This window comes from Ambystoma mexicanum, chromosome 6q (assembly GCF_040938575.1).
Source record: "Ambystoma mexicanum isolate Mex_15411 chromosome 6q, UKY_AmexF1_1, whole genome shotgun sequence".
Taxonomy (NCBI): domain Eukaryota; kingdom Metazoa; phylum Chordata; class Amphibia; order Caudata; family Ambystomatidae; genus Ambystoma; species Ambystoma mexicanum.
In genome coordinates, this window is record NC_090937.1 from 1,473,836,537 (window position 1) to 1,473,863,311 (window position 26,775).

Consider the following 26,775-nt stretch of genomic DNA (forward strand, 5'->3'; position numbering starts at 1 on the left):
CACCCTCCTCCTCCTAGTTTTATATGGGTATCCTTTGTCTCTGCCTCATCCTTTACCAGTCCTGTCAGCTGCAACCCAGAGAAAGGAATGTCCACCTCATTTACACAAATCGGGACTATTTGCACACTTTTTAAATGCTCTTCATTATTATGCACCATATCAAATTGAATTCAACTTCTTGGGCCTGGGTATTCTCTCTATCTACCACAATCAACCAAGTGTGACCTTTCCTGGCCTATCCCCTGCCTTTCTAGCAGACCTTTTTTCTGTTGAAGAATTTCAGTCCTTTAGAAAACACCATAAGACTCTTGTTAATCTACACGTGTTGCCCTATTTCATTCCTTCTGGATAATTGTCCTTTGGGTTCATCTACAAATGGCACTCCTTGCTCACTGCATCGCCGCTCTCTGCCCCAACTTTCAGTGCTATGCAGATGACACCCAGCTCATTTTCAGGTTACCCTCGTCCTCCTCTCCTTCCCTCATCTCTGACTGTCTGTCTGCTATCCAGGAGTGGTGTGCCACCAATGACCACTGCCTTAATGCCAGTAAGACTGAGATTCTCCTCATCGGCACACCCGCTCCCTCCTTTCCTGTAGCTCTCTGGCCGGCCTCTCTTGGCCCTCTTCCTGTTCCCACCTGCAAGGCTAAAAACCTCGGTGTCCTCTTCGACTCCACACTCTCCTTCTCTCCACATCTCCGACGTCTCCAAGAAGTCACACTACCAGCTGCACCTCCCCAGAGGTTTTCTTCCTTTCCTCTCCTTCCCCCAGAAGCTCACTGTCTCCAGAGCTCTGGTTCTCTCTAGGCTGGACTATTGCACCAGCCTCTTTCTAAATCTTCCTGCTTCTACTCTCCGCCCTCTGCAACTCATCCAGAACAGAACTGCGAGACTTGTCCTTGGCCTCAAGCCCAGGGATCATAACTCTCAAGGACTGAAATCTCTGCACTGGCTCCCAGTGGCTGAGAGGATTAAGTTCAAAACCCTCTGCATCGTCCACAAGGCCTTCTGGGGCCTGGGGTCTGAATACCTTCAACTCTCTTACTAAATATCTTACTTCTCGAGCTCTTCGCTCATCAGCCTCCCTCAGGTTCAGTCGCTTCTCCAAGCAACGAGTTGGTGGTAGATCTTTCTTCGTCTGGTGCCTCCTTCTGGAACAGCCTCCCTGCCTCCCTTAAACTTGAGAACCATCTCCGGTTCCGGAAGCTCCCCTTTCTCTTGGCTTCTGCCTTTCCTCCTCCTCTCCTCTGCTGACCTCCTGGCTGTAACCGGAACTGCACTGGCTACCTGGACACCCTCTGATCTCGGGCCCAGGTCCCTCCCACCACGTCACACACCTGCACTGCCTGCCTGGCAACGCCCACACTTGGGGACTGTTTCTGTATCTCTACAGCCCCCCCTACCAGCCCTTGACACTTGATGTCTGTGCTTACCCTTGCCACAGGCTGGCCATTACCTTACTAATTGTTATTATCTATTCCCATGTACTGCACTGTCCCTGCCCCCTTCCCACGCACTTGCGCGATCTGAATGACACCTGGCCTAGTAGGATCGGTGTCTGTCCTCTTTTTGTTCCCCTCCCTTGCCTCGTCGTGCCTTGGAACACTTGTTTATAGGCACGTTATAAAAGCCATATCATATCATGAGCAGCTCTTCATATATTTGCTTCACCGCCATTTTCACCAGTGTGTCCCTCTATGACGTAGTAACACCTTTCACAGCCTGCCTTATGCCCTTTTTTTCCCCTGCCTCCTAGTTTCAACCTCCTATCCTCTTTGCACCTCTAACTTTGTGGGATTGCAAATTTGTGTTCAATTTGCCCTTATTATGGCAGGTTTTCAGTCCAGATTTTGAAACCGTTAATACCCCTGATAGGAGGCCAGGAGGTTGTCCATCTGGGAGCCGGAATTAAGCACTGTACTCTTATCGTTCATTATGTGTTCTACCAGTAGCAGATTGTTTAATATGCATATTAGGAAAGGCCTCTGTTTTGCACTGTCCTTCTTTTTTCTAGTCCCCTCAAAGTCCTCCCTAAAAATAGATTCCAGAGCCTTTTCCCATAACCCACATTTGATGTAAATAAACCTTGCCATTTATTCATAAGGCAGTGTTTTCATTAGTGACATTTTGTAATGTATTTTCCCTCTACTAACTTTACCATTGGAACACATCTAAACTTTGGTGCCGGATCTCCTATTAACAATACATTCTTTAACTCGCAATTGAAATAAACAGCCACCATACCAGCATTTGTCGGTTGTGGAAAGTTGTTCAGAAATGTAATGTTCGAAAATGTTTTTCTCTATATTAAAAACTATGCGGGTGTATTTTTGTTATTACTAAAGATTTAGTTCACTTTCTGAATTTTGGACTGATCCTGAATTTGTCCTTATTCTTTGTACGTGACTGAAATGTTCACTAGAGTTCAGCCCTCAGAGGCACGTGTGTCGCTGCCCTGATCTGATATCGAGGTGCAATCCTTACATTAATACGTTAGGGGTTTTGAAGGCAAGATGGCTTAGACAAGTGACTTGGGCAATATTTTTTGGGATATGGAAACATTAAACCATGAAAATCTGTTCATCAATGTATTCCCCACTCCCTAGAGGGCTGTGGAAACATTTCCCTAACAGTATACATCAGTGTCTCCCTCCTTGCAGCTTTTTTTCCCAAGCAGCAGAGATGCATCAGCAAATGCTGCTCCTTCATTATCCCACCTCCTAACGGGATGTATAGGGGAATTGCAACTCGGAATGGCAGGATGCACATGTAAGCTACGCGGCATGTAATTGCTGCCTGCAATTACAGCCACTGACTGTTGGTTAAGATTTTAATCTACCTCACATGTGAGACCCGCAGAACTTTTTGCTGCACTGGTGAATTATGTTTCCCTGTACCTCAGTGAGTGAGAATCGTTATCCACAAGCACAGATCCTTTTACTCTTTTTATGGGTGTCATTATTTTATTCTTTTTGACAACTTTTTTGGTATATCGCTTTTATTGTTGCTGGGTTGCCCTTTAGGCTCCCCTTTTACTTTCTGTGGCTAGCTTTGTGAGAACAACAGTTGCCAATGGTAGAAAGGATATTTTTCTATCCCTTCTATGTTTTGTTAGGTGAAAACCGGCACCCCCCACCTTTATGACCTTATGTTGAGTGCTGGGGAGATGCAATGTATCCCCTTACTCACTAGCACTGTAACAATTCTGTTACAAGGACAAGCTTACCTTTAATGGTTCATGGCAGTGAACCTTTTTACTAATGAGTTGCACCTTTACCGCAGGCTGTGTCCATAGTTGCGGTAAAGGCACCCATGAGTGCCCATTTTACCAAAATGGCCCCAGTCTTCTTTGTGCTCCTTGTCCCTTCTCGGCTCTACCCCTTCCCTCCAGGTTGGGAAAGTCCTTTGTGTTAATTTTATCTTCTATCTTTGTCTAGCCCACCCAGGCTCCAGAGTGTCTTTCAAGGCAGAAAGTGAGGGAGGAGTCCAAAACACTTCACCCCTTTGTCTTCCAGCCTGTCTGCGAAAATCCAGTTCCAACTGGGAGTGCTGGAATATGCAAGTGACGAGAATCCGTGTTGCGTGTGGTCAGAAGAAAACATTGGTATGTCTATGTAATGCCCCCGCAGATTTACATTTTATTTTATTAGTAAGGTGCTCTGGGAGTATTTGGACATCTTTGTGGTAGTGTAAATGGACCGCATTTTGAGTTTATTCTTCTGACCAGACGCAACACGAAAATCACGTCAAGATGGTGCTAACCAAATTCGAGAGAACCATTTGCAAAGCTAGAGAAGAGTCAATTCCACACTGCAAGAGTAGAATTCCTAGGATTTGTGATATCACCCGAAGGCTTGGAAATGGACTCAAGTAAATCAAAGGCAGTAAGGGAATGGCCGACACCAACCAATGTGAAAGAGATTCATAGTTTTATTGGCTTCGCCAATTTCTACCGTCGCTTCATTCAAGGTTTCTCTCCGATTGTGCCGCCTATTACTAAACTGTTAAAGGAACAAAGTTTTAGTGGAGTGACAAGGTAGAAGAAGCTTTTAACCTTCTAACAGAAGAATTCAATTCTGGACCAATTCTTCTTCATCCAGATGTTGAACAGCCATTTTCTGTGGAAGCGGATTCTTCCGATGTGGCCATGGGAGCTGTTTTATCTCAAAGGCATTGTGATACGGGTCAGCTTCACCTGATTGCTTTTTATTCCGAAATGTTTTCGTCTGCAGAGCAAAACTATACTATTCCAGACTGGGAGTTACTGGCAATCAAGGCTGGCATTTCAAGAGTGTAGACATTACCTTGTGGGTGCCAGACATCGTGTGACCGTGCTGACTGACCACAGAAATCTTTAATTTCTTCGCTCAGCTAATACTAACTCCTAGAAAGCTACGCTGGTCTCTTTTTTTACAGACTATGACTTTGTAGACACCTACAAGCCTGTGGCCAGAATGGTAAGATGGATGCTTGATCACTCTGTTATCCAGGAAGTTCCAAGGTCACTTCCAGTCCCCCAGCTCAATTGTTATCTGAAGAACCTTTTGAAGTCAGATTAGTGCATAAAACCAAAGATTACGGCGAATTGATCAGGCAGCAGATGACAGCTGAGCAGCTCCAAGACTGGAAGAAGGAAGATCGGGTTAGACTAATTCAACGCAGGTTGCCGTATGTGGATTCTAAATTGTATTTACCAACTGAAGACCTACACGAAGTGGCCTTGAAAATTTACCATGACTCCCCCTGCTGGCAGGTCATCTTGGTTTTCGGATTGCTACAAAGAAAAGTTTGGTGGAAAAGTATGAATGAAGATACCCAGAACTACGTAGGTACTTGTGAGGTCTGTGCTCAGGCCAAGTCTGAGAATCAGAAAATGTCTGGCTTGTTGGCATCCTTGCTAATTCCTCCACGTCCTTGGCATACTATATCAATGGACTATATTGTCGTTTACCTCCGGGCAAAGGATGTACTACTATCCTTGTAGTGGGGGACGTTTTAACCAAAGCGGGACACTTTATTCCCATCAAAGGTGCAGCAACCGCCTCATCTTTGGCGCAGGCTTTTCTGCTGAATGTTGTGAAGCTTAATGGGTTACCCAGTCAGGTGATCTCGGACCGAGGATCTCAATTCGTATCCAGATTTTGGCAAGCCTTTTTGTAAGGAACTGAAGATTGAGATACATTGAACTACTGAATATCATCCGAAGCCAACACAGACCGAGAGGGTGAACCAGGAGTTGGAAAAATATCTGCGTTGTTACTTGGGCTCAGATGAAAGCTGGATATATCTACTTAGGTTAGCTGAATACTGTATAAGACTGCAAAGGACTTCATTACCATGTTTCGCTTTACAAGCTTTACTTTTTGAGGAAGTGGATGTCCCAGATGTAGAGGGTATGCTTCAGACTATTGAACAAAACTTAAATAAGGCTGTTCAAGCTTTACAGAAGAGTAAGATCAGTTACAAGAAGTTCACTGATCGGTCAGGTTGAAATTGCCACAGGGGCAGAGGGTGCACCCCACATTTCATGTAAGTCTACTCAAGCCATGCAAGAAGGGTACCAGATTACATGAAGCCCCGGGACCAGTCTTTTCCGAGGCTGTAGAAAATGAATATGAGGTTCAGGCTGTTTTAGACTCTAGGGTTCTGCGAGGAAGTTTGCAGTATCTAGTAGATTGGAAAGGTTATGGGCCCGAGGAGAGATCTTGGGTGGGAGCAGAAGATGTTCATGCTTCTAGATTGGTTGGCGACACAGGGTAGGTGCAAAACACAAATCGTAGAACAAAGGAGTAGACAAGGTGAATTATAACCCATGTATGTTTTTTCACAGGTCAGTGCAAGTAGTCGATATCTTGGGACACCGGCAGACAGCAAGCAGGACCTGGTTTATTATTTTATGCACTTCCCCTTTCCCCCGCGGCCTATCTGCACTGCAATTTTAATGACTGCAGAGTGGGCAAACCAGAGGGGTCTATGGGGATATGGTCTGCTCCTGCAGGAAGTAATAACTGGGACCTGATATTCAGTCTTCTTCTGGCTCCTTAAAAGTGTGCCAAAACCACAAAGCTGCATCCAACCGCGAAGAAACTCTTGCCTGGAGCCTTCCCCGCTGATCGCTGAAAAGAAAATCCTTTCCAGTGTCCTGTCTTCAGTCTTCATGACAAGGAATTCATCAACCAGATTTTTGGCTGCAGATCCTGAACTCTTCCCCTGCTGCAAACTCCTTCTATGCTGAGGTACTGTGTTGGCTGGGGTATTTATTTACCTTAAGCTTTTGTGATTCTTGTGTAGCTTTGCAGCATTTCTTGTGATTGGGAGGCCCCTCATCAAGTTCACCCAGGGCCACTGCTGGAATCCTCCTAGGGTGTCTTCTCAGATGCCCCTGGACCCTTTCAACCTCTCTAAAGTGAGATACTTACTTGTTAGAACAGTCTTCATTAGGAACTGTGACTTTTGCTACTTCTGTGCCTACCCTGAACTACCTGTTGGACACTGGAGACCTAGTTCGCCCCCTTCTGCCACAGAGAACACTCATGCTCCAAGAATAGGGAAAGAATTCTAAGTTTTGGGGCTGTTGCCTAGAAAAGAGAACACGTGGTTAAAAGTGTACTAACTTGCTAAAGAGTTGGTTTGTAACTTTCACTCTGAGAGTGGGCAGTTACAAAAGTTCTTACTGTGAATGTGTTCTGCCATTCTGAAAAGTATATGTAAGGTTATTTTACTCACCTTTGAATTGGTTATGCCTCTTTACCAAAAGTAATGCTGTTGGCTTCACTTAACCATTTCTTTCAGAATATTAGTGTGTACGACTGTATAGCCTGTCTAGAATAAGTCTGCCTTGGGTTTTACTTAACTTGAGTAGCTGTGTGCAATTCTTAATAAGTGTACTGTTGGTTTTACTTACCTTGGTCTGCCTTGTGCCATCCTAAAATAAGTGAGAGAGTTATTGTTTATCTTAGTATATAACACCATTAGGTTTTACCTGCCTAGAATAGCTGTGTGCCATTCTTAAATGGTTCTGTAGGTGTGGCTGACCTTGATCTGCCTGGAGCAATCCTAAATTACTGTGGAAAATAATTGCTTACCTTAGTCTGTGTTTTACTGAGCGGAAAAGCAACTGTAATTGTATATTTCACCATAAGGTCTTACTCACCTGATATAACTGTGTGTTATCCTGAAGGCAGTTACTGGTTTATACTGTTCCATGAATGTGTTCCAGTGTTCAGAAATGTATCCTAGTAACAGGGCTGGTTTACTAAGTGATTCCTTAACTGAGTGTCACTGCATGACTGACAGGGTCTACTACCCTTGACTTACTGTAAAGTAATTTAAATGTAACTGATGGTTGTATTCCACATGAAGAAGTGTGTACTATACCAAATGTGTTTGATAGGTCTGACTTCCCTAGAAATACTGTTAGTTTTCTGAACAGGGTTATCCTTTGGTCAGTGCACTTTAAAGCTTTGTATTGTGTTTTTATAATGTGTTTATGGCTCTATGACAAAGTACTTACCCCAAGACATTATTTGGCCTAACTGTGTTTATCATAAACCTTTTATTTTATAATACTTATGGTTGTAAGTGTTTCTGTTGAACCCTTGGTATACTACCAGTTCTTTGTACCTTTATATTGATTTATAAATATATTTCTGAGACTTGTGGAATCTGCTTAGATCACATGCTGTGCATAGGCCGACATCTAGTGGAAGTTGCAGAGTATTACAGTTTTTTTTTTTTCGAAACTCGAAAATGGGCGTCGACACAGGGCGTGCCAGTAATACTATCCCGTGTGACATCCACTGGACCCATGATCCCTCGCGCGTCTAGGACCCTCAGATTGTTTTTTTCCGACATACTGGTCGGAAGCATTCAGCGGAGTTCCCTGGCACTAGCCATACTTTGAAAAATATTGTTATATTTCCCCTTTTCTCCGCCCCAATGTCGAGTCACCGAAATTCGACACGCGACGTTGAACCGGAGAAGAAAGCGACCGTCGAGAGCTTCACGACGGAGTGGGCCTAGGAAGGCCTCTGGCCTCGGCCCTACAAGTAGGGAGAGTGGGGAGTGGACATACTCTACACTCTTATATACTTTCTTATATATTCCTACACTTACCAGCCCGCTGCCTCAAGGTGCGTATGGAGGGTACCCCTTTCCAATTTTGCCCAAAGTGCAACCGCAAGTATCCTTGGGTTGACAGACACGCCACGTGCAATCTCTGCTTGCCAAGGGATCACCCTGAGGCAAATTGCAGAGCGTGTAGTAGGTTCAAACCTAAAACACTAAAAGACCGTTCCACCAAGCGTTGGGCCCACCACGCCAGGCGTCAAGAGGCCATGGCCGCGGAGGGTGCCTTCAGCGACGGCAGCGACGCCCTACTTTCGGACGGCGAGGGCAACGCGGCGTCGAAAGACAGCCAGGCGCAGGTCCCCGACCTCGGAAGGTCATCCGGCAGGGCGGCTATGGGGAAGACCCCCGGCAACGTAAGCGCAACCCACAGCACTTCCAAACACACGAAGTCCCACCGAGACTCGACACGCATGTCGAGCTCTCGGAAAGAGGCACATAGGCAACGGTCCGAATCGGCGTCCTCTGGGCGTTCTCGATCTAGATCGCCGCATGACTCCAGGCAATCATCCACTATCGCCAAGAGTGCCTCGCTCCCCAAGGTAACCGAGGTTCGATCGTCGGAAGACGAAGCCGACCTCTATCCCCTGACTGCACTCCAGGAGTTGGTGTCTACAGCCCAATAACGCCTATTCCCGAATCCCAACCTACACGGTCGAAGGATAGTACCACCACTACCGAAGCTCGACGCCAGGCGTCGAAAAGCTCCGAAGGCCCAAAGAAGCAGGGTAAACACTCGTCCAGCCACGGGGAGGGGGGGAAAAAACAGAGGAAGCAGTCTCAGCCTACTTCCACACCGCAGAAACCTTCCACTCCACTCAGACAGGTCTCACATCTCGATTATAGATGAGACAGGGAAACTCCCCCCAGGCAGAGTCATTCCCAGTTCAAGAGAGTGGTCTAGCGAGGACATAGTCATGTCAAGGATGTCATCATTGGCAGATTTCTATTCCAAAAACCCTGAACATTTTCTCACTTATAACCCCGACGGGTCAGCACCCTCAGGTTCCAAAGATCCAAAACCCCCCCAATTAAAAAATCCTGGTTCGAAACAACACGGTCTTCAGATCCCTTCCACATTCACCCTTATTCTCAAGAAGAAGATCCTTCCCTTTGTGAGAATACAGATCTGGGCATGTTGGAAGAACAGACTGGGACAGGCTACTATGGGGACGATGAGGAACAACAGGAGGAAGAGGACGACCCAGAAACATACAGGGTAGATTCCCCGGTAGATAAGGAACCACTGGTTACCGACTCCCCTGTCGACAACCAGCCCCTCCTAAATGAAGTCCTATCTCGAGCAGCAAACCACTTCCACATTGACACCCAGGGTGCTCAAGAGGAAAGAGATTTTGCCGAAGAGTTGGTGGGAGAAAGGAGACCTGTTGCGCAGACCATCCCTATCCTTAGGTCGATCCAAAGAAGAATAGACCCTTCACTGGTAAACCCCAACCTCACCAGGGCAGTCAAGCCCAGGATTGAGAAGCTTTTCAGGGCAGCCCAATCGGACCCACTGTATATAAGAGGGCATCTGAAACCGGACTCCCTAGTCGTTACAAACACCCGCAAGAGGGCAGGAACACCCTTGTCATCATCAGAAGCTCCTCCCGACAAGGAGAGCAAGAAAATGTATGGGTTCGGCAGAAAGGTTGCCTCCACTTCCGCCTACCAAACAAGAATCGCCAACTGCACCACCCTGCTGGCGAGTTATAACTGCCACCAATGGGAGAAAGTCGCGGCATTCATAGATTCCACCCCAGAACCCCTAAAGAGCCAATTGGCACGAGTCTCAGCGGAAGGTAGAGCCGTATCCGGTTGCATTTTAAAGGCAACCTTTGATGCCGCAGATAACGCCGGGAGATTGATAGCAGAGGGTACTGTTATCAAGAGACATGCTTGGTTACGGCAGTCTGGGTTCAAGGCCGAAACCCAAGCGTCATTGTTAGACAAACCGGTGGAGCCAGATCTATTGTTCGGTAAGGCGGTCAAGGACGCGCTGAAAAATGCCAAGGACGAGTATGAAACACTCAAGTCCCTAGGTCAACTAACCACTAAGCCCCCAAATCAATGGGGTAATGGCAATTTTTGCCGCACACGCGGACATCATTCCCAAAGAGGGTCAAGCTATTCCCAGGGCCAGGGTACGCAGTGGAACAATAACCCACATTCTCCAGCATGGGGTCTGGCATGGATTCACATGCTCATGAATATTCCCCGTCAGGCTGGGAATCCTCGGTAAAGAAAAAATCAGTATCAGTTTCGTTTCTGATCTCTTTCTTAGTAGTAACCAATCACTGATCTCTGGGTCATACTGCCCCCAGCCAATGACTGCCCTCTCCCTAGGCCCCTTCCCTGGCAGCCATCCTCCGATTTTTACCGCACGCTCAAGTGTTGGGAGTCCTCGTGTTTAGCTCTCGAGTTTTTTTTACTGCATTTTCACGCTTTTTCAGGAGAATTTCTTATCTTTTCGGTTTCATCGAGCCTCAAGCTCCGTTTCTACTTCAGATAACGGGGACCCATTTCGGAATTCTTCTACGCCCCTTAAGGGTGAAGTTTTCATCGAGTTTACACTTCTTGGAGGATTCCGGAAGATCTGCGGCCTACCTCAACGGACATGGCCCAGGACAAGGGGAGCTCGACGCCCGGATCCAAGCTGTTCAGGAACTGCCCTGGATGCGGATTATATAATGTTTTCAAGGAGGACGAGCATTTGCGATGTCTCTACTGCCTCCATGGGGACAAGACGCACGTGGAGAAGGACTGTGCGTTCTGCAAGAACCTTTCGGAACGGACCAAACAAGATCGTCGTTCCCACCTCGCCACCTGGCTGGAGAAGGGCACAGCAAGTGAGAAGGCGAAGAAGTCGTCTGAGCTGGCTTCTAAGTCCTTTGAGGGCGCCCTGGCGACGGGGGCCCAACAGAAGGCCAAGCACCGCGAGTCCGCGGGCTCTGGGAGCGCCGAAAGGTCGGGCTCTTCGGTTGCCAAGCAGAGCGCTACTTCCCCGGCACATTCGACCACGAGCCAGCGCTCTGGTTCGGGGAAGAGGAAGTCCGAGAACCCGGGTAGGCCGCTGGAGCAGACCCCGTCGATCTCAAAGGGGGAGCGAGGCGCTGACCCTCCCCCCAAGGCAAAGGCCGAGGACGCACCTAAGGTGGTGAGGGCTTTGATCCACCCGGCTAAGGCCTCTACCGAAGTGGTCGCTGCGGCCCTGGCGGAGCCGGCTGAGACTACGCCAATGGAAACGGCCTCTGGGCCCAGAGTATCCCTGCCAACGCAGAGGGAATCCTCTTTCCAGCCCGTCGCTAAGACCCCCGTGAAGCCCCCGGCTGAAAAAGAGGGGGGGGGGGCCGGTGGCCATTACAGACACGGAATCAGCCTCTGAGGAGTAACTGGTGGAGACCGAGAAGGGCCTCAACGAAAGGTCCATAGGCCTCAACGAGAGGTTCGAGAAGGTTCGATCCCTGGGGACGGTCCCTGCTGACGTGATGGAAGATAGCGACAAAAACGACGAACAGGGCCCAGTGGAGCGGCCATCCCGTCCGTCGCAGCCATTGCCCGAGCCCCAGGATAGCTCGGCGGCCATTTTGTTGGCAATCCAATCATTATGTACCGAGATGAGGATGAGATTGCCACGCACCCCGACGGAGGAGCCAGAACCAGTCCCGTCGGGAAGCCCTCCGAACAAGCGGAGGAGAGTCCACCCCGCTCCGCCCTTCGTGCCTGCGAGACCGGTGGACCCCTCATCCTCCGGGAGAGGATACAGCGACGGGGACGATGACGGCAGCGATGACACAGCGGACATCCTGTCGTCACCCCCCCACGGGCGTCACCAGCCGACGAGGTTGGCTCTTTCCACGCCATGATAACCAGAGCATCCGAGCTCTTCCAGCTCTACCCTGGAAGTACTCGACGACATCTGGGACGAGGGGCTTGCTGTCCTCAAGAACCCTGCCACGACACCCGCCAAGAGGGACAAGTACCAGAAGAAGTACCGGGTCCCTGATGCCGCCCCCCTGTGCCTCAGGGCCCAGCCCACGCCGGACTTGGTCGTCTCGGCAGCGGCTAAGAAGGCAGCGGGCGCGGCGGCTTCAACTTCCACTTCCCCGACGGACAGCGAGGGCAAGAAGTTGGACTATATGGGACGACGAGTCATCTCGTCGGCGGCCACGACGATTAAGGCGGCCAATGCCTTAGCTATCGTGGCCCGCTACGACAGGGAGCTCTGGTTCAAGATAGCTCCCCTGCTAGATTTCCTGCCTGATGACAAAAGGGCAGAGGCCCTGGAAATTCTGCAGGAGGGCGAGGTGGCGTTGGATCACACCATAACGGTGGCGACGGACATTGCCGATACCGTATTTCACCAACTGGGCAACGGAGTTTGCCTCCGACAAGGAAGGCTCAAGGCGACAGACTTTTGCCAGGACGTCCAGACTAGAGTGTTGGACATGCCGTTCAACGGCAACAACCTCTTTGGTAAGGCGGTGGATGAGTCTCTACAGGCCATCAAAACCGACTCGGAGACGGCCCGGGCCCTTGGGGTGCTTCAGCAGCGACGGCCCTTTCGGAGCCCCGGAGCCAGACAGGGTGCCTCCAAAGGATCCAGCGGTGGCTCCTCCACTTACCGCCAGGCGGCCCGCTCCTCTTCCCAGGAGGCCTACAGAGATCGCGGCAAGCAAGGGGATTCCCGCCGTCGTCGCCAAGGAGGCCAAGGCCGCTTCCAACCAAGACTGACCCGGCCGGGTTGTCGGGCCCCCACCTAAGCACCCCGGTGGGAGGCCGGCTGACGAAGTTCGTCAGAGTGTGGGAGTCCATCTCCACTGATTGTTGGGTGTTGGACACCCTGGCCAATGGGCACTCGCTGGTTTCCTAAAGAAGTGCCCTTGCATTCCTCCCGTGGCCAGGAAAGAGAATCACGTCCCTCAACTGCTGTTGTAAGTAAAGGCGATGCTCAGGAAAGGTGCCATCGAGCTCGTCCCCAGGAGGCTCCAGGGCGTACTCTCAAGGTACTTCCTCGTCAGAAAGAAGACAGGCGGTTGGCGCCCCATTCTGGACCTGCGTCGGTTAAATAAATGCATCAAGGCGCAGAAATTCAGGAGGGTCACCCTCCAGCACGTGCTGGGACAGCTGGAGGAAGGCGACCTCCTATCGTCGTTGGACCTGGAGGATGCTTAATTCCACATCCCCATTCTAAAAAGGCATAGGAAGTTCCTCAGGTTCGTGGTTCAGGGACGCCACTACCAATTCAGAGCCCTACTGTTCGGATTAAAGTCGGCACCCAGGGTTTTCACCAAGTGCCTGGCACCAGTGGCGGCGCGGCTGCGCCTGCAGGGGGATCCACGTCTACCCCTACCTGGACGACTGGCGAATCCGGGCAAGGTCAAGGGAACTCGCCGTCGATCATACGGCGAGGACCATCCGGTTGCTCATGGAGCTGGGGTTCGCTATCAACTACCCCAAATCCCACCTGGTTCCATCGCAAGTAGCACTGTTTTTGGGGGCAAAGCTCGATACAGTGGAGCAATTGGCCTCCCCTTCAGAGGAGAGGACCAAGACCATCCTGGGCAAGGTGCGGCGCCTGTTAGCCACGGACGTGGCCAGGGTGAGGTCCATCAAGTCCCTTCTCGGGATGATGTCCTCATGCATCTACCTTGTGGCACTTTGCAGATTTCGGATGTGTCCGCTACAGGAGTTCCTCGATGCCCGCTGGCTTCAGGCGAGGGGCTGCTTCGAGGACAGGATCCACCTCGACAAGGAGTTCCGTCGGGCGATCCTATGGTGGGGCACCCGGGCTCACCTCACGACGGGCATGGACTTTCAAACCCTGGCGTTTCAGGAGACGGTGACTACATATGCCTCTCTGGAGGGTTGGGGGGCCCACACCGGAGATCTCCACGCAAGAGGCCTTTGGCTCCCGGAGGAGAGGTCTCTTCACATCAACATCTTGGACAAAGTGGTGAGGATCTTCACCGACAATACCACCACGATGTTCTACATACGGAAGCAGGGGGGCACCAGATCGCCAGTCCTATCCAAGGAGGCCCAGGATCTGTGGCACTGGGCCGTCGCCCAGGGGAGGTTTCTGGTTCCCTTCCACCTGGCAGGAATAAAAAACACCATCGCCGACTCACTCAGCAGGGAGCTGCGCTCGTGCCACGAGTGGGAACTGCGCCAGGATCAAGTGGATCGACTCTTCCTACGATGGGGCAAACCCCAGATCGACCTGTTTGCGACGGCAACGAACTGCAAGTGTCAGAGGTTCGCCAGCTGGTTCCCACAGCCGAGGAGCATGGGCAATGCTTTCTCGGTCCCTTGGGACGGCCTGTTTCTATACGCGTTCCCTCCATTGCCATTGCTGCTCTGCCTCATCAACCAGCTCAAGAATTCCAGGTGCAGGATGATCCTCGTTGCACCGGCGTGGCCGAGGCAGGTCTGGTTCCCGGACCTTCTGGACTTGTCAACGTCCCCACCAGTCAGGCTGCCGGCAGACGTGGATCTTCTCTCCAGAGAAGGAGGCGCCATTCTCCACCACGACCCCCAGTCGCTGAACTTGCAGGCCTGGCTCCTGCAGCACTAGAGTTTGGAGGGTACCATATCCCGGCTGATTGCAGAGAGGTTCTTGCAAAGGCCAGGGCGTCCTCAACTCTCAAGTGTTACGGTCATAAATGGAAGAGGTTCTCTGTCTGGTGCCGTGCACAGAAGATTAATCCTCTGCGAATTACGGCCCATCAAGTGCTGCCGTACCTGCTGTCGCTGGCCAAGTCTGGACTGGCTCACGCCTCCATCAAAATACATCTGGCTGCCATCTCCCGATATACCAGGACTACGGGACGGGCGTCCTTGTGGTCTCATCGCCTGGTGAAGGAATTTATGAAGGGACTGTTCCGATCATTCCCGCCGGTGAAGGCTCCTGCCCCGGCGTGGGAGGTGGTGCTGACCAGGCTCATGGGAGCCCTATTCGAGTCTATGCATTCGGTGCCTTTGAAGTTCCTGTCATGGAGGACAGCGTTCATCGTGGCCATCACCTCTGCACGACGTGTGGGAGAGATTCAGGCCCTATCTTGCAAGCCTCCATACTTGACTTTTCATGACACGAGGGTGGTGCTGAGAACGCACCCCTCCTTCATGCCCAAGGTGCCATCGGACTTCCACCTCAACGAGCCCTTGGTGTTATCAGTTTTCTTCCTGTCGCCTTTGACGCCGGCCGAGAGAACTTTGCATTCGCTGGATGTAGCTAGAGCGCTGAAGTTCTACGTGGACCGCACAAAGAGTTTTCGGAAGACGTCACAACTGTTTGTGAACTTTGGGTCTTGAATCAAGGGAAGGCTCTCTCGAAGACTTCCATTTCCAGATGGCTCTCCGGCTGCATCATGCATTGTCACCGGTTGGCAAACCGACCGCTGCCCGGCCGTCCGAGAGCCCATTCGACCAGAGCGATCGCTGCTACCACGGCGTTCCTGTCTGGTGTGCCCCTGCTGGACATCTGCAGGGCTGCTACGTGGACGTTGACGCACACAAGATTCTACTGCGTCGATCGGGACTCCAGGGAGGAGTCCAGGGTTGCACAAGCAGTGCTGCGCAACCTGTTCGCTTAAGGTGAGCCTGGTGAGGAGGTAAGAGATGCTTAATGTTGAGTTGTTGTATTGCTTAATGTTGAGCCTGTTGCCACCTCCCGTGGTTGTGCATGTGTATACTGCTATGTAGTATTCTATTCATGAGCATGTGAATCCATGCCAGACACCATGCTGGAGAAGGAACAAGTTACTTACCTGTAACTGTTGTTCTCCAGCATGGGTCTGGCATGGATTCACATGCGAACCCTCCCATCTACCCCTCTGCGGCTCTTCACAAGGTCATACTGCCACTTGGCGTGCTACCAAATCTGAGGATGGCTGCCAGGGGCGGGGCTTAGGGAGAGGGCAGTAATTGGCTGGGGGCAGTATGACCCAGAGATCAGTGATTGGTTATTACTAAGAAAGACAGATCAGAAACGAAACTGATACTGATTTTTTCTTTACCGAGGATTCCCAGCCTGACGACGGGGAATATTCATGCGCAAATGAATCCATGCCAGACCCATGCTGGAGAACAACAGTTACAGGTAAGTAACTTGTTCCGTCTACCCAAGGTTATAGCAGGGGGAATAAGAGAGGACGGGGTGAAGGTAGAGGCAGCCCCAGTAGAGGCGGCGGCACGCCACCACCAAAACAGTGACGCTCCGCTCAGGGTCCCTTCTCACGCATCCCCAGTAGGACATATTTCCAACTTCACCCAGGCTTGGGAAGGGATCACATCAGACAGATGGGTGCTGTCCACAGTGTCCGCAGGATACTGTATAGAACTGTTAGAGCGTCCCCGAAACCACCCTCTACGACAAAGAACACATTCTTTGGACCACCAAAGAATCCTCCTCGAGGAAATCGTCAATCTGCTAGCAAAGGACGCGATCAAACTCATCCCGGGACACCAGGTAAACAAGGGTATTTATTCAACCTACTTCCTTGTACCAAAGACAGATTTAACAATGCGCCCAGTATTAGACTTGCGACCTGCAAACAAATATGTCAAGCCCCAAAAGTTTTGCATGGCAACTCTCGAAGAGGTAATCCCCCTCCTAAAAAAAGGGGGACTACATGGCAACATTGGACATGAAAGATGCCTATTTTCATATTTCCATGTTCCAAGCGCACAGAAAGTACTTGCAGTTCAAGTTGGACAGTCGGCACTACCAGTTCAAAGGGATAGCTTCAGCTCCAAGGGTGTTCACCAAGGTACTGGCGGTGGCGGCAGCACACCTACGCAGGGAGGCAATCCCTGTGTACCCTTACCTAGATGACTGGCTCATCACGGGGTAAACCCCAGCGATTTGCAGAACAAACATTCAAAGAACAATCGACCTCCTATTCGAATTGGGTTTCTCAATAAACGAGAAAAAGTCAAGTGTGGTGCCAAGCACCTCGAAACAGTTCCTAGGAGCTATCCTAGACACACAAGAGGGGTTGACCTTTCCATCAGAGGAGAGAATTCGGAATATACTACTGCAAATTCCTCAATATCAGGCCAGTCGTCAGATAACGGTACGCAAAGCAATGCGTTTGCTAGGCATGATGGTGTCATGTATTTACCTGGTCCCCCACGCGCGCCTGCGTCACATGCAGGAATGGTTGGCGAAACAGTGGTCTCAGGCAAGTGGTCAGTTGGACGATCTAGTGGTCGTTTTGCCAACACTGGTACAAAGCCTTCACTGGTGGACAAGAGAAAATCTGTCCAAGGGGGAAACCCTTTCACGATCCCAAGATACAGGCGGTAGTCCCAACAGATGCATGCCTGACAGGGTGGGGGAGCTCACCTCCTCCACCACACAGCTCAGGGTCTCTGGTCTCACTCAGTGGCCAAGAATCACATCAACCTGCTAGAGCTTCTGGCAGTATTCAGGGCGCTTCAAGCGTTCGAGCCCTACCTGCTGAATCTGTCAGTGCAAATCCGGACGGACAGCACTACAGCCATGTTTTACATAAACAAGCAGGAAGGGACTCATTCGCCAAATCTGTCCAAACTTGCCCAGAGAATTTGGATATGGGCACTCAAACGGAACATCTACCTGTCATCGCAACATGTTCCAGGGGATCTCAATTCTCTAGCAGATGCACTAAGCAGAGATCCCCTCCAAGAGGAGCACGAATGGTGTCTACACAGAGAAATTGTAGAAGATCTCTTCTCTCAGTGGAGTTCCCCCACCATAGACCTATTCGCCACAAGCGAAAATACACAGTGCCCAAGATTCGCGTCCTGATTCCCACAACCAGGCTCCCAGGGGAACTCCCTGTGGATGAACTGGTCAGGAATGTTTGCATACGCTTTTCCAATAACTCCTCATCAGGAAGGTGGTGAACAAGATGAACAGGGAATCGATGACGCTCGTCCTAGTTGCTCTCATGTGGGCGAGACAACCGTGGTTCCCACACTTACGCAGACTAGCGATGTGCGAACCCATCAAACTCCCGGGCTGGTACAACCTACTGTCCCAGCATCAAGGTCAAACAGTACATCCTCTACCCAACTCAATGAACCTAGCAGCATGGCTCCTGAGGTCATAGAGTTTGGACATCTCAATTTTCCGCAAAGAGGTATGGACATCCTAAAAGAATCTAGGAAGCCTAACACGAGGCACTGCTACTTTGACAAGTGGAAGAGATTTGTTATCTGGTGCCAGAATAGACAAATCAACCCAGTTGATTGCACTTCTTCAACTATTGTTACATACATGCTCCACCTGCTGGATGCAGGACTGGTTTTGAACTCACTGAAGGTGCATTTGGCAGCCTTGTCAGCATACACCACCTCCCATAACAAGGTGTTGTGGTGGAAAGTTCCAGTGGTTAAAGCCTTCATGGAAGGAGTAAAGAGACTTCACCCTCCTATTTCAAACCCACCACCAGGGTGGGACCTTAATGTGGTGCTAGCTAAACTCATGGGCCCCCCATTCGAACCCATGCATAAAAGCAGTCTCAAATACCTGACTTAGAAGACAGCCTTCTTAGTAGCTATTACATCCATAAGAAGGGTTAGTGAAATTCAGGCTCTGTCAGTGCAGGATCCTTTCTTTACAGTGCACAGGGATAAACTGGTTTTGTGTACACACCCTAGGTTCTCACCTAAGTTTATTTCCAAATTCCACGTGAACCAGTCCATCGAGCTTCCGGCTTTCTTCCAAAACCCACAAAGCTCGGCTGAGGTGAAACTACACACCCTAGATGTGCGTAGGGCGGTCCTCTACTATGTAAACAAGACCAGACCGCTAAGGAAAACAGACTAGCTGTTTGTCTCCGTAGCTACAGGCAGAGAGGGAGATCGCGTCTCTAAAGGTGCCATCTCTAAGTGGATTGTTAACTGTATCCAGCTGTGTTACTCCCTTTCTGAGAAAACTCTGCCTTTCACGCCAAGAACCCACTCTACAAGAGGCATCGGGGCTTCTCTGGCTTTCATTGCAAATGTACCCCTAGACACCATTTGCAAAGCAGCTACTTGGAGCTCTATTCACACTTTTACTCAGCACTACTGCATTGACACCCATTCCAAGACAGATGCTCAAGTGGGACAAGCGGTTCTAAGACATTTATTTGCTCATGAGCCTCCTCATATCCCACCTCCTTATTCTAACACTGCTCGCTAATCTATGCACAGCATGTGATCTAAGCAGATTCCACAAGCCTCAGAAGAGATACATTACTCACCGTAATCGTATTTCTGATGCTTGTATCTGCTTAGATTTACTTGTGACCCACCCTTCCTCCCCTCTGAGAGAAGGCGCATGGATGCTTGTAGTCTTATCTTCTATCTGCTTGGATTATCTGTACTTGCGCTACTCCTCATGCTACCTCATGTCACAAAGAAAAAACACAACCTAAGGTTCCTAGGCGCGACAGGGATCATGGGTACAGTGAACGTCACACTAGGGATAGTATTACTGGACGCCCTGTGTGGACGCCCATTTTCGAGTTTCGAAAAACAAACCGTAATACTCCACAACTTCCACTAGATGTCGGCCTATGCACAGCATGTGAATCTAAGCAGATACAAGCATCAGAAATACGATTACGGTGAGTAATGTATCATATATATATATCTTCTCTCTCTCCCTCTCCCCCCCCCTAAAATAAGCCTGGCTGCTCAGTCTAAGCTACCTTATACTAAGAGTGGACTTTTATACTGTATCAGTTGTGTGGTTTTACTAAACCCTTAGTAGGAGATAAACTGTACTTTGTTAACTTTTCCCATGCTGGTGATGAAATGTTATATAGCTTTGACAATAGGTATGTAACCATTTATTTTTTGGGAAAACAAAGGGGGTCTGGGAATCTCTCTACCAGCACGAACACAGCCCATTGACCTGTTCTTGGGTGAATTACTCCTGGGAGAGACTCTACCAAGTCTTTAGCTCACTGTCCCTTTCACAGAGAAGAAATGTCCCTGCATATCAGTCTTTGTCCTGCCCAGGGGCAATCCAGCACCAAAATACTAGGCAATTCTCCTCTGAACAAGAGTACCAACAGCAACCGCATACACATGTTTTTAGCCTTGTTGGGCATCCTCAGTGAGGTGAAGCTGTGCCTCTCTAAGAACAGTGAGAAAGGGGTCCACGTCAGGATTTTTTTCTTGGGAGCACGAAATTGTGTGAATGGCTACAGTGTGCTATACAAATCCCATGTGACATAACATACCATTCTAACTACTTACTAATGTCATCATGTTCACCTTTTGCAGATTGAAGTGGATCTGGGTAAGAAATGCTGGTATCATTCAATATTTGCCTGCCCTATTCTTCGTCAGCAAACAACTGAAAACAATCCGCCGATGAAACTTATTTGTGGGCACATAATCTCCAGAGATGCTCTCAACAAAATGTTTAATGGCAGCAAGTAAGTATGAATTGAAATCTTATCTGCTAGTAAATACATACGTTTACTAAGACTAAAACCTGGAGATGGGGTGGAGGAATGAAATACTTTGGTTTCCTTTTTAATGAGTACAAAGTGTTGGTGGCACCGATTGGGAGACAAAGGTCAGGCCTCCGACTTCAGCCTGATGTCTTACAAAGGGATTAAATATGGAAGGCTGCCATACTGACAAAACAAGCTGAACTCTCAATTTGAGTTGTGGTGTAGAGCAGGGCTTCCTGATCTAGTTGGCGGCATCAGCCACAATGTTACAGGTAAGGAAGAAAAGGCATTAGACACCACTGGTAAAAAGGAGTGTTTCAATGGTCCTTTGTGGCCTTTATTAAATAAATTCATTGTGCAACTCGAACCAGCACCAAATGCTATGGACTCCCCAAATGGGAAACCAACTGGAACCTTCCTAAGTGGTTAAAAACATCGAAATCTTTTTGGACAACGACATAACACTTGAATCACAAGTCAAAGCAGAATTCTTCTTCCACCTACACACAATCAAAAGGATCCTGCATTTCCTCACTTCCCACATAGAACACTCACTGCCATCTCCCTCGTCATGTCAAGAATAGACTACACCAACAGCATCTATCTCAGAATGCCAGAACAAAAAACTACAGTGAATACAGAACATGGTAGCAAGACCACTCCTCCGATTCAATGAGAGAATACGTTGCAGGAGCACTGACAACACTACATTGGCTGCCCGTCAAAAAAAATAATCATCTTCAATGCACTCTGCATAAACCACAGAGCAATCCATGGCCAAGAAGCAGGATTCAAACAAGGAATAATCTCCAACTACAAACCAAATGGAACACTAAAGTCCAGTGAGGCCATTCGCCTGGAATCAAAACAATAAACAAAACATACATTTGGTGAATCAGCTTTTTCCTCAAAGCCGGCAACATTTTGGGATTCACCCCTGAATGAAATACGAACAAAAGATGACTTAAAATTCAGGAAACTTCTAAGGAGATGGCACTTCAACTCACAAGCTAAACAGGAAAAGCTTTTTGAGGCACGATCAACGCAAGAGGAAACACAAAAAATAACAGAAACCCATATGATCTAAAACCTGAATAGCCAATCGAACAAAGCAATGAACGCAAACCACCATATAAGAATATGATCCCCAACTTAACCCATGCAGAGAAAGGCACAAACAACTCTGAACACTAACCCTAAAATGTTCCAATATCCTGCTTACTCATCCACAAGCACCAAACTAAACACGCACATACCTCTACTGCAGCAGAAACCTAAAACATTCACAAACTGCACACACTCTGCAACACTCAACCAAACACAACAGACCACAGAAAACTAAAGCTCATACACACAAGCCATCCCACACACACACACAGATACACTGAACAGCATCGATCTCGGAATGCCAGAATACTTCACCACCTAACCTCTACCAAATACACACAAATAAACCCAGCACACAGTAACAATGTTTTTCTGAATTGAAGCTACCAACAACATATAGAAGCTCTCTAGTGCTCTCCCTCTCGATCCCACCAATCAAACCAACCCCACTCAAGCACTCCTTCCTTTTCAGGACTGCCAGAGCACCTGGAGACTGTGAAAATGGCAGCAGTATACAAATCACAATAACATAACTCACTTTTCGGTTTAACTCTTGCACAATAGGACTGGAAAAATTGATCCTTCATCGTGCAATGTTCCCCCATCCATCTCCCTGACCACTTGGTGGGCATACTGTGAACACCCACAGACCTCCTGCTCCTTGCCCTTGGCACCTCTTAGTTTCCACACTCCTAATCCAGAGGACGACTCTGGAACATCCACCACTCCTACCATTCCCCTCCACTCACTTGTCTGATCGCCTCACTACTTGACCCAATTCCCCTCGCTAACCTCACCTCCTCTGCACTCCTCTGATGCATCTCTTTGGCCCGGCCTGTCCGGCTCCCTACACTAAGCCCAGAAGTGGAAAAGATTTTTTTCACTGGTTGTGCTATTACAATTTCTGCAAGGAACACCAGGAAGCACTTGGACAGCTATCTCTACCAAATGCAGAAAAATATGGATGTTATCCTGTCACAATGTAACCTCCTGCTGATTCAAGATCTAGCATAATCCTGGCAGGTCTTGGCTTCTGAAGTATGGGAGACTTTTCTGGCAGGCCTTGCTGACACTAAGCAAGTTACATGGTCATATTATGGTAGACAACTGGCCACGTGGATGCAACTTTCAGACGAATGTGCATTGCCGTTCATCTGCAGAAAGGTGCATTCTCAAAAGCACAAAGCTGGTAGCACATGAGCAAGAGACAGGGGTCTTCATTTCAACAGACTGCAGCGTTTTCATTCATATCCAGGTGACAAATTGACAAATGAAAATCTTTTAGTGCTGTCACTCCATGATAGCAATAAAGCCAGCCTCACCACAAACCTAGTCTGAAAGGCGACTGGGTCTGAACCCTGCAAACTTTGAGCGATTTACAAACTAGGAGCTAAAACTGTTCTCAGAGAGATTAATCTTACTCCTCTTCAAAACTTTGGAAGAGGCGGCAAGCCTGTTTTTCCCTTTCTGCTCTGCCACCTCAGACAAACACAAGAATTTGCATTCTAATCCCTTAGGCAGACAGCGCTCATATGGTGGGGGTGAGCGGTCCTGTTCCAACAGGCATAATGGACCTGTTGGGGGAGAATTTTCCTTTCTGTGCCAATTCCCTTTAACCTTAGAGACCCCCAGCTCTTTTGCTGGACTCGGGGCTTTTTTATGTTTACTCCTGAGTGAGTGGGACCTTTTTCTCACTCACGTGTTTTCCTGACTATGATTTTCTATGTTCCTTACTTTTTTATGGAGTCTGATGAACTCCATAGGCATCTGCTTTTGCATTGTGACACACAGCACCTTCTGTGCATTGGCATTCAGAAGTCCCTTGGACTTCTATTAATGTTTAACTTCATTTTCTTGGGTGAACTACTGTTCCCAATAATAGTAAAATGACCCCTGTCTTATCTTTTACTTTATGGGCCCAGCACACACCACCCTATGTGGAGTGCTGGGGGGGTTATATTCCTTTAACCCATTCCTCATGTAATATTTTGTTACACTAACTCACGTGAATGGCTGGTGGCAGGGGTTTCTTTTTTTACTACCTAGTGACATGTATCTGCAGGCTGATTTTCTCAAAATGGCCACGTCTTCTTTTTTCGCTATTTCTAGTTAGTTTCAGCCATGAAGTCCCCCCACCCCCCCAAGGCTCCAGATGTCTGGAAAGGCAGGAAGTGAGGGAAGGTCCTGAAACTTCCCTGTCCTTGGTCTCCAGGTGTGCGTGAGTGAAACCAGTTCCAAATGGCAGGCTGGTTGTCCTAGAGGACAGCCACCCTGTTGTGTGATTGACAGCCTAGGGTTGTGAATGAATGGGAACTTGCATAAAAAGCAAGATTTTTGAAGCTAACCGCAGAGTTGACCACTGGAGGGCAACATCGAAAGTAGAAGACAGCAGCACCCTCCTGGGCTGCGAAGTGCCCGGTGAAGCCCTGCAGCTCTGCTGACCCCATTTTCAAATTGACAGGAAAGACCCGAAACAGACTACTTCCTCCCTTAGCTGGTGGGACCAACTAGCCTCGAGACAAACTCTATTTTGGCGGAACTCACAACTTCCTGCTACTTTACAAAGCTGCAGAAGCCTGATACCCGAGGTACCTCGACCACTTGTGAGTGCATTGTCTTACAAAGTCCGAATCCGGCCAGATCTTCGTGGGAATCCAGAGGAACTCTACAAAGGCAAGAAATTTGCATCCGGAGTCCCCTCACCAGAGTCCAGTACCGAGGTATCATGGAAATCCTAACCAGAGCTTTTCGTTCTTCATTTGCGCTGAGAAAAAGGCGCCAAAACCACAAAGAGCTGTTGAATCGGCGGAAATTCATTGCTGCCGAGTCCCTCTCTTGAGTGCTGCCGTAGGAGCCTGCCAGACGTCCTCTTTGGTCACCACAACCAACGACCAGGAACAAGGGTCTACTGCATTGCATCGTGTACACAACCAGTTGGAACAACTTTTTCATTTCAAAGGTACTGTAGGGCTTGGGGTGCCTTATCTTTTGGCCGTTTGGGGAGCTTCCTATGTTTGGGAGTGCGATTTAACCCTACATTAAATTGACCTCAACTTACCTGCATTGGCCTTACAGGTTGTGCTTTTCAAAGGCGGCGACTCTTGAGTTGCTGTGGCTTTACCTTTGAGCACAGACTATTTAAGAACCTATTTCTAAGCAGAAGTGCATCAGAACTTGACTTTGGCTGTCCTGGCTCCCCAAAGGCCTCCTTCTGAACCTATTGGCTTTGGCAGTGCGTGTTATCTTACAGGCTTTAAATGTTGAACACTGGGATAATGGAATGCTGGCATCCCTTTTGGAGGATCTAACTCTTCTTTCCTAACCTTTCCTTCCTTAAAAACTCAATATTGCAAAGGTGATATTATATAAATGCTATACTGACCTCAAATCACATCACTTCCGGGTTCTGAAACTTCTGTAACATATGAATGAATTACTCACCTGCTTTATTAACTTTTTGAATTGAATCCTACCTTAGTATTAATGTTACAGCTAATTACTGCTTTTTAAAGAATGCTTTAAATATCTTTGTGTATAAATAAATAATGTATTCAATCACTTTAAGTGTGTAAGTGTTTGATTGGATACTTCAATAATGCAAAAACAGTCAAATTATTTCTGATGCTTGTGATTCTGCTTAGAATCACATGCTGTGCATATAGTCCATCATCTAGAATCGCAGCGTATTGCATCTTGTGTTTAGAGAATCGAAAGGGGATGTCGACATGGGCGTGCCTGTAACTATCCCTAACGTGACATGTAGTGTAGCCAAAATCCCTTGTGTTGAGGTCCCTTATGCGGAACTCAAAAAATTGCTAATAATTATCTTGGTCCACGACGTCCGGTCATTTTTTCGTAATCGTCCCCTTCATCAACGACTACTTCTTACCAACGCCGAGACCCGCGAAGACATCTCCAGGCTTTGGCGGCTGGTGCTCGAGTCGATGCAGTTGTCCGTGTGGCCTTGGCCCTCAGGCCAGGCCTACACAGTAGGGAGAGTGGTGTCCACGGCTCTTTCTTTTCAAGAATGTGTTTCCTAATCAGGGGCGTGGCCAACCAGCACACAATGAGGACGTCATTCCTCTGTGCTCCAGGGCCGCCAGCTAGATCCTGCAATATATCCAGAAAATACTGATTCAGCAAAGTCAAAAAATCATGATCCAACAAACAACAAAGCCGACAACAGCGGACAGCAGTACGGAGAGGAATCAGTGCGTGGGGAAAAAGATAGACTCCGAAAAATGAGTGCCTGAACCCGCACTGCAACCAAGATGGCTGCCATAACCGCTGAGTGAGAGGGGGCCGAGTGGCTTCGGCGAGGCTGCGCTGCCCTCCTGACGAGCTCCCCCCGTGCCGACAAAACGCCAGAAGAAAGGGTCCGGTGCGACTGTCTCGGCCAGGCTGCAGAACTGCAACGTGAGGCAGGGCGGTGGCGGGGCAGACCGAGCGAAATCCCCGTGCAGGGATCTTGCCCCGATCCGCGCTCCGGCCGATAGCCGCTGCCGGTGTTCATAGGTGTACCCTGACTAATCTGGGGGGGCCCCGATGTGGTCACGCACCGACTCCCGTGAGAGGGGGTGCGTGGTGCTGCCAGATGCGGAGCGGAGAGGGCAGCTGAGGACACCGCCGAAGCGCCCAAATCAACACCCAGGAAGAGGAGCGGGCGAAGCTACCAACACGCCGTATAACCGCCGTGAGACACGCCATTGGCGGTGAGCTGGGAACCCCGAGATCATGGACGAGACGGCGGCAAAGCCACAGGTCACCGCAGAACTGATCCGCTGAAACCCACTGCAGCGGATGAAACAAGGAGGGAGTTGTTGATAGAAATCTCGGAGAAGCAACCACCGGCATCGAGTACTGCAATTTAATCTCAATTAGTGCTGCAAGAAACAGAACATTGGACAGCTCGAACCACCGTGGCACGTGCCCATATTGTGGTCTGGGGAGATACCGAGGACGAGGAGACGGCAGCTCTCTCACACACTCCTAAATAGATGTGCATCAGACTGCACCAGTGGCATAGAAATTGCCTAATAACGCCCATATAGGGCAGCACGAGCAATTTAATCAAAGTATGAAATGGCAATATTGATGGACA

At 49.0% G+C, this 26,775-nt stretch overlaps 1 protein-coding gene across 3 annotated transcripts in view; it reads left to right on the plus strand.

Moving 5' to 3' along the window:
- Positions 1-26,775, plus strand: part of RMND5A (required for meiotic nuclear division 5 homolog A) — a 683,833-nt gene that overhangs the window by 625,643 nt on the left and 31,415 nt on the right. For 2 of the 3 annotated variants that reach the window (XM_069632185.1, XM_069632186.1), the window contains one exon: positions 20,392-20,546. In XM_069632185.1, the coding sequence (XP_069488286.1) occupies positions 20,392-20,546 (155 nt within the window). Of the gene's footprint in view, positions 1-20,391; positions 20,547-26,775 lie in introns of those variants that run through there. The other variant, XR_011282312.1, reaches the window with a different exon arrangement.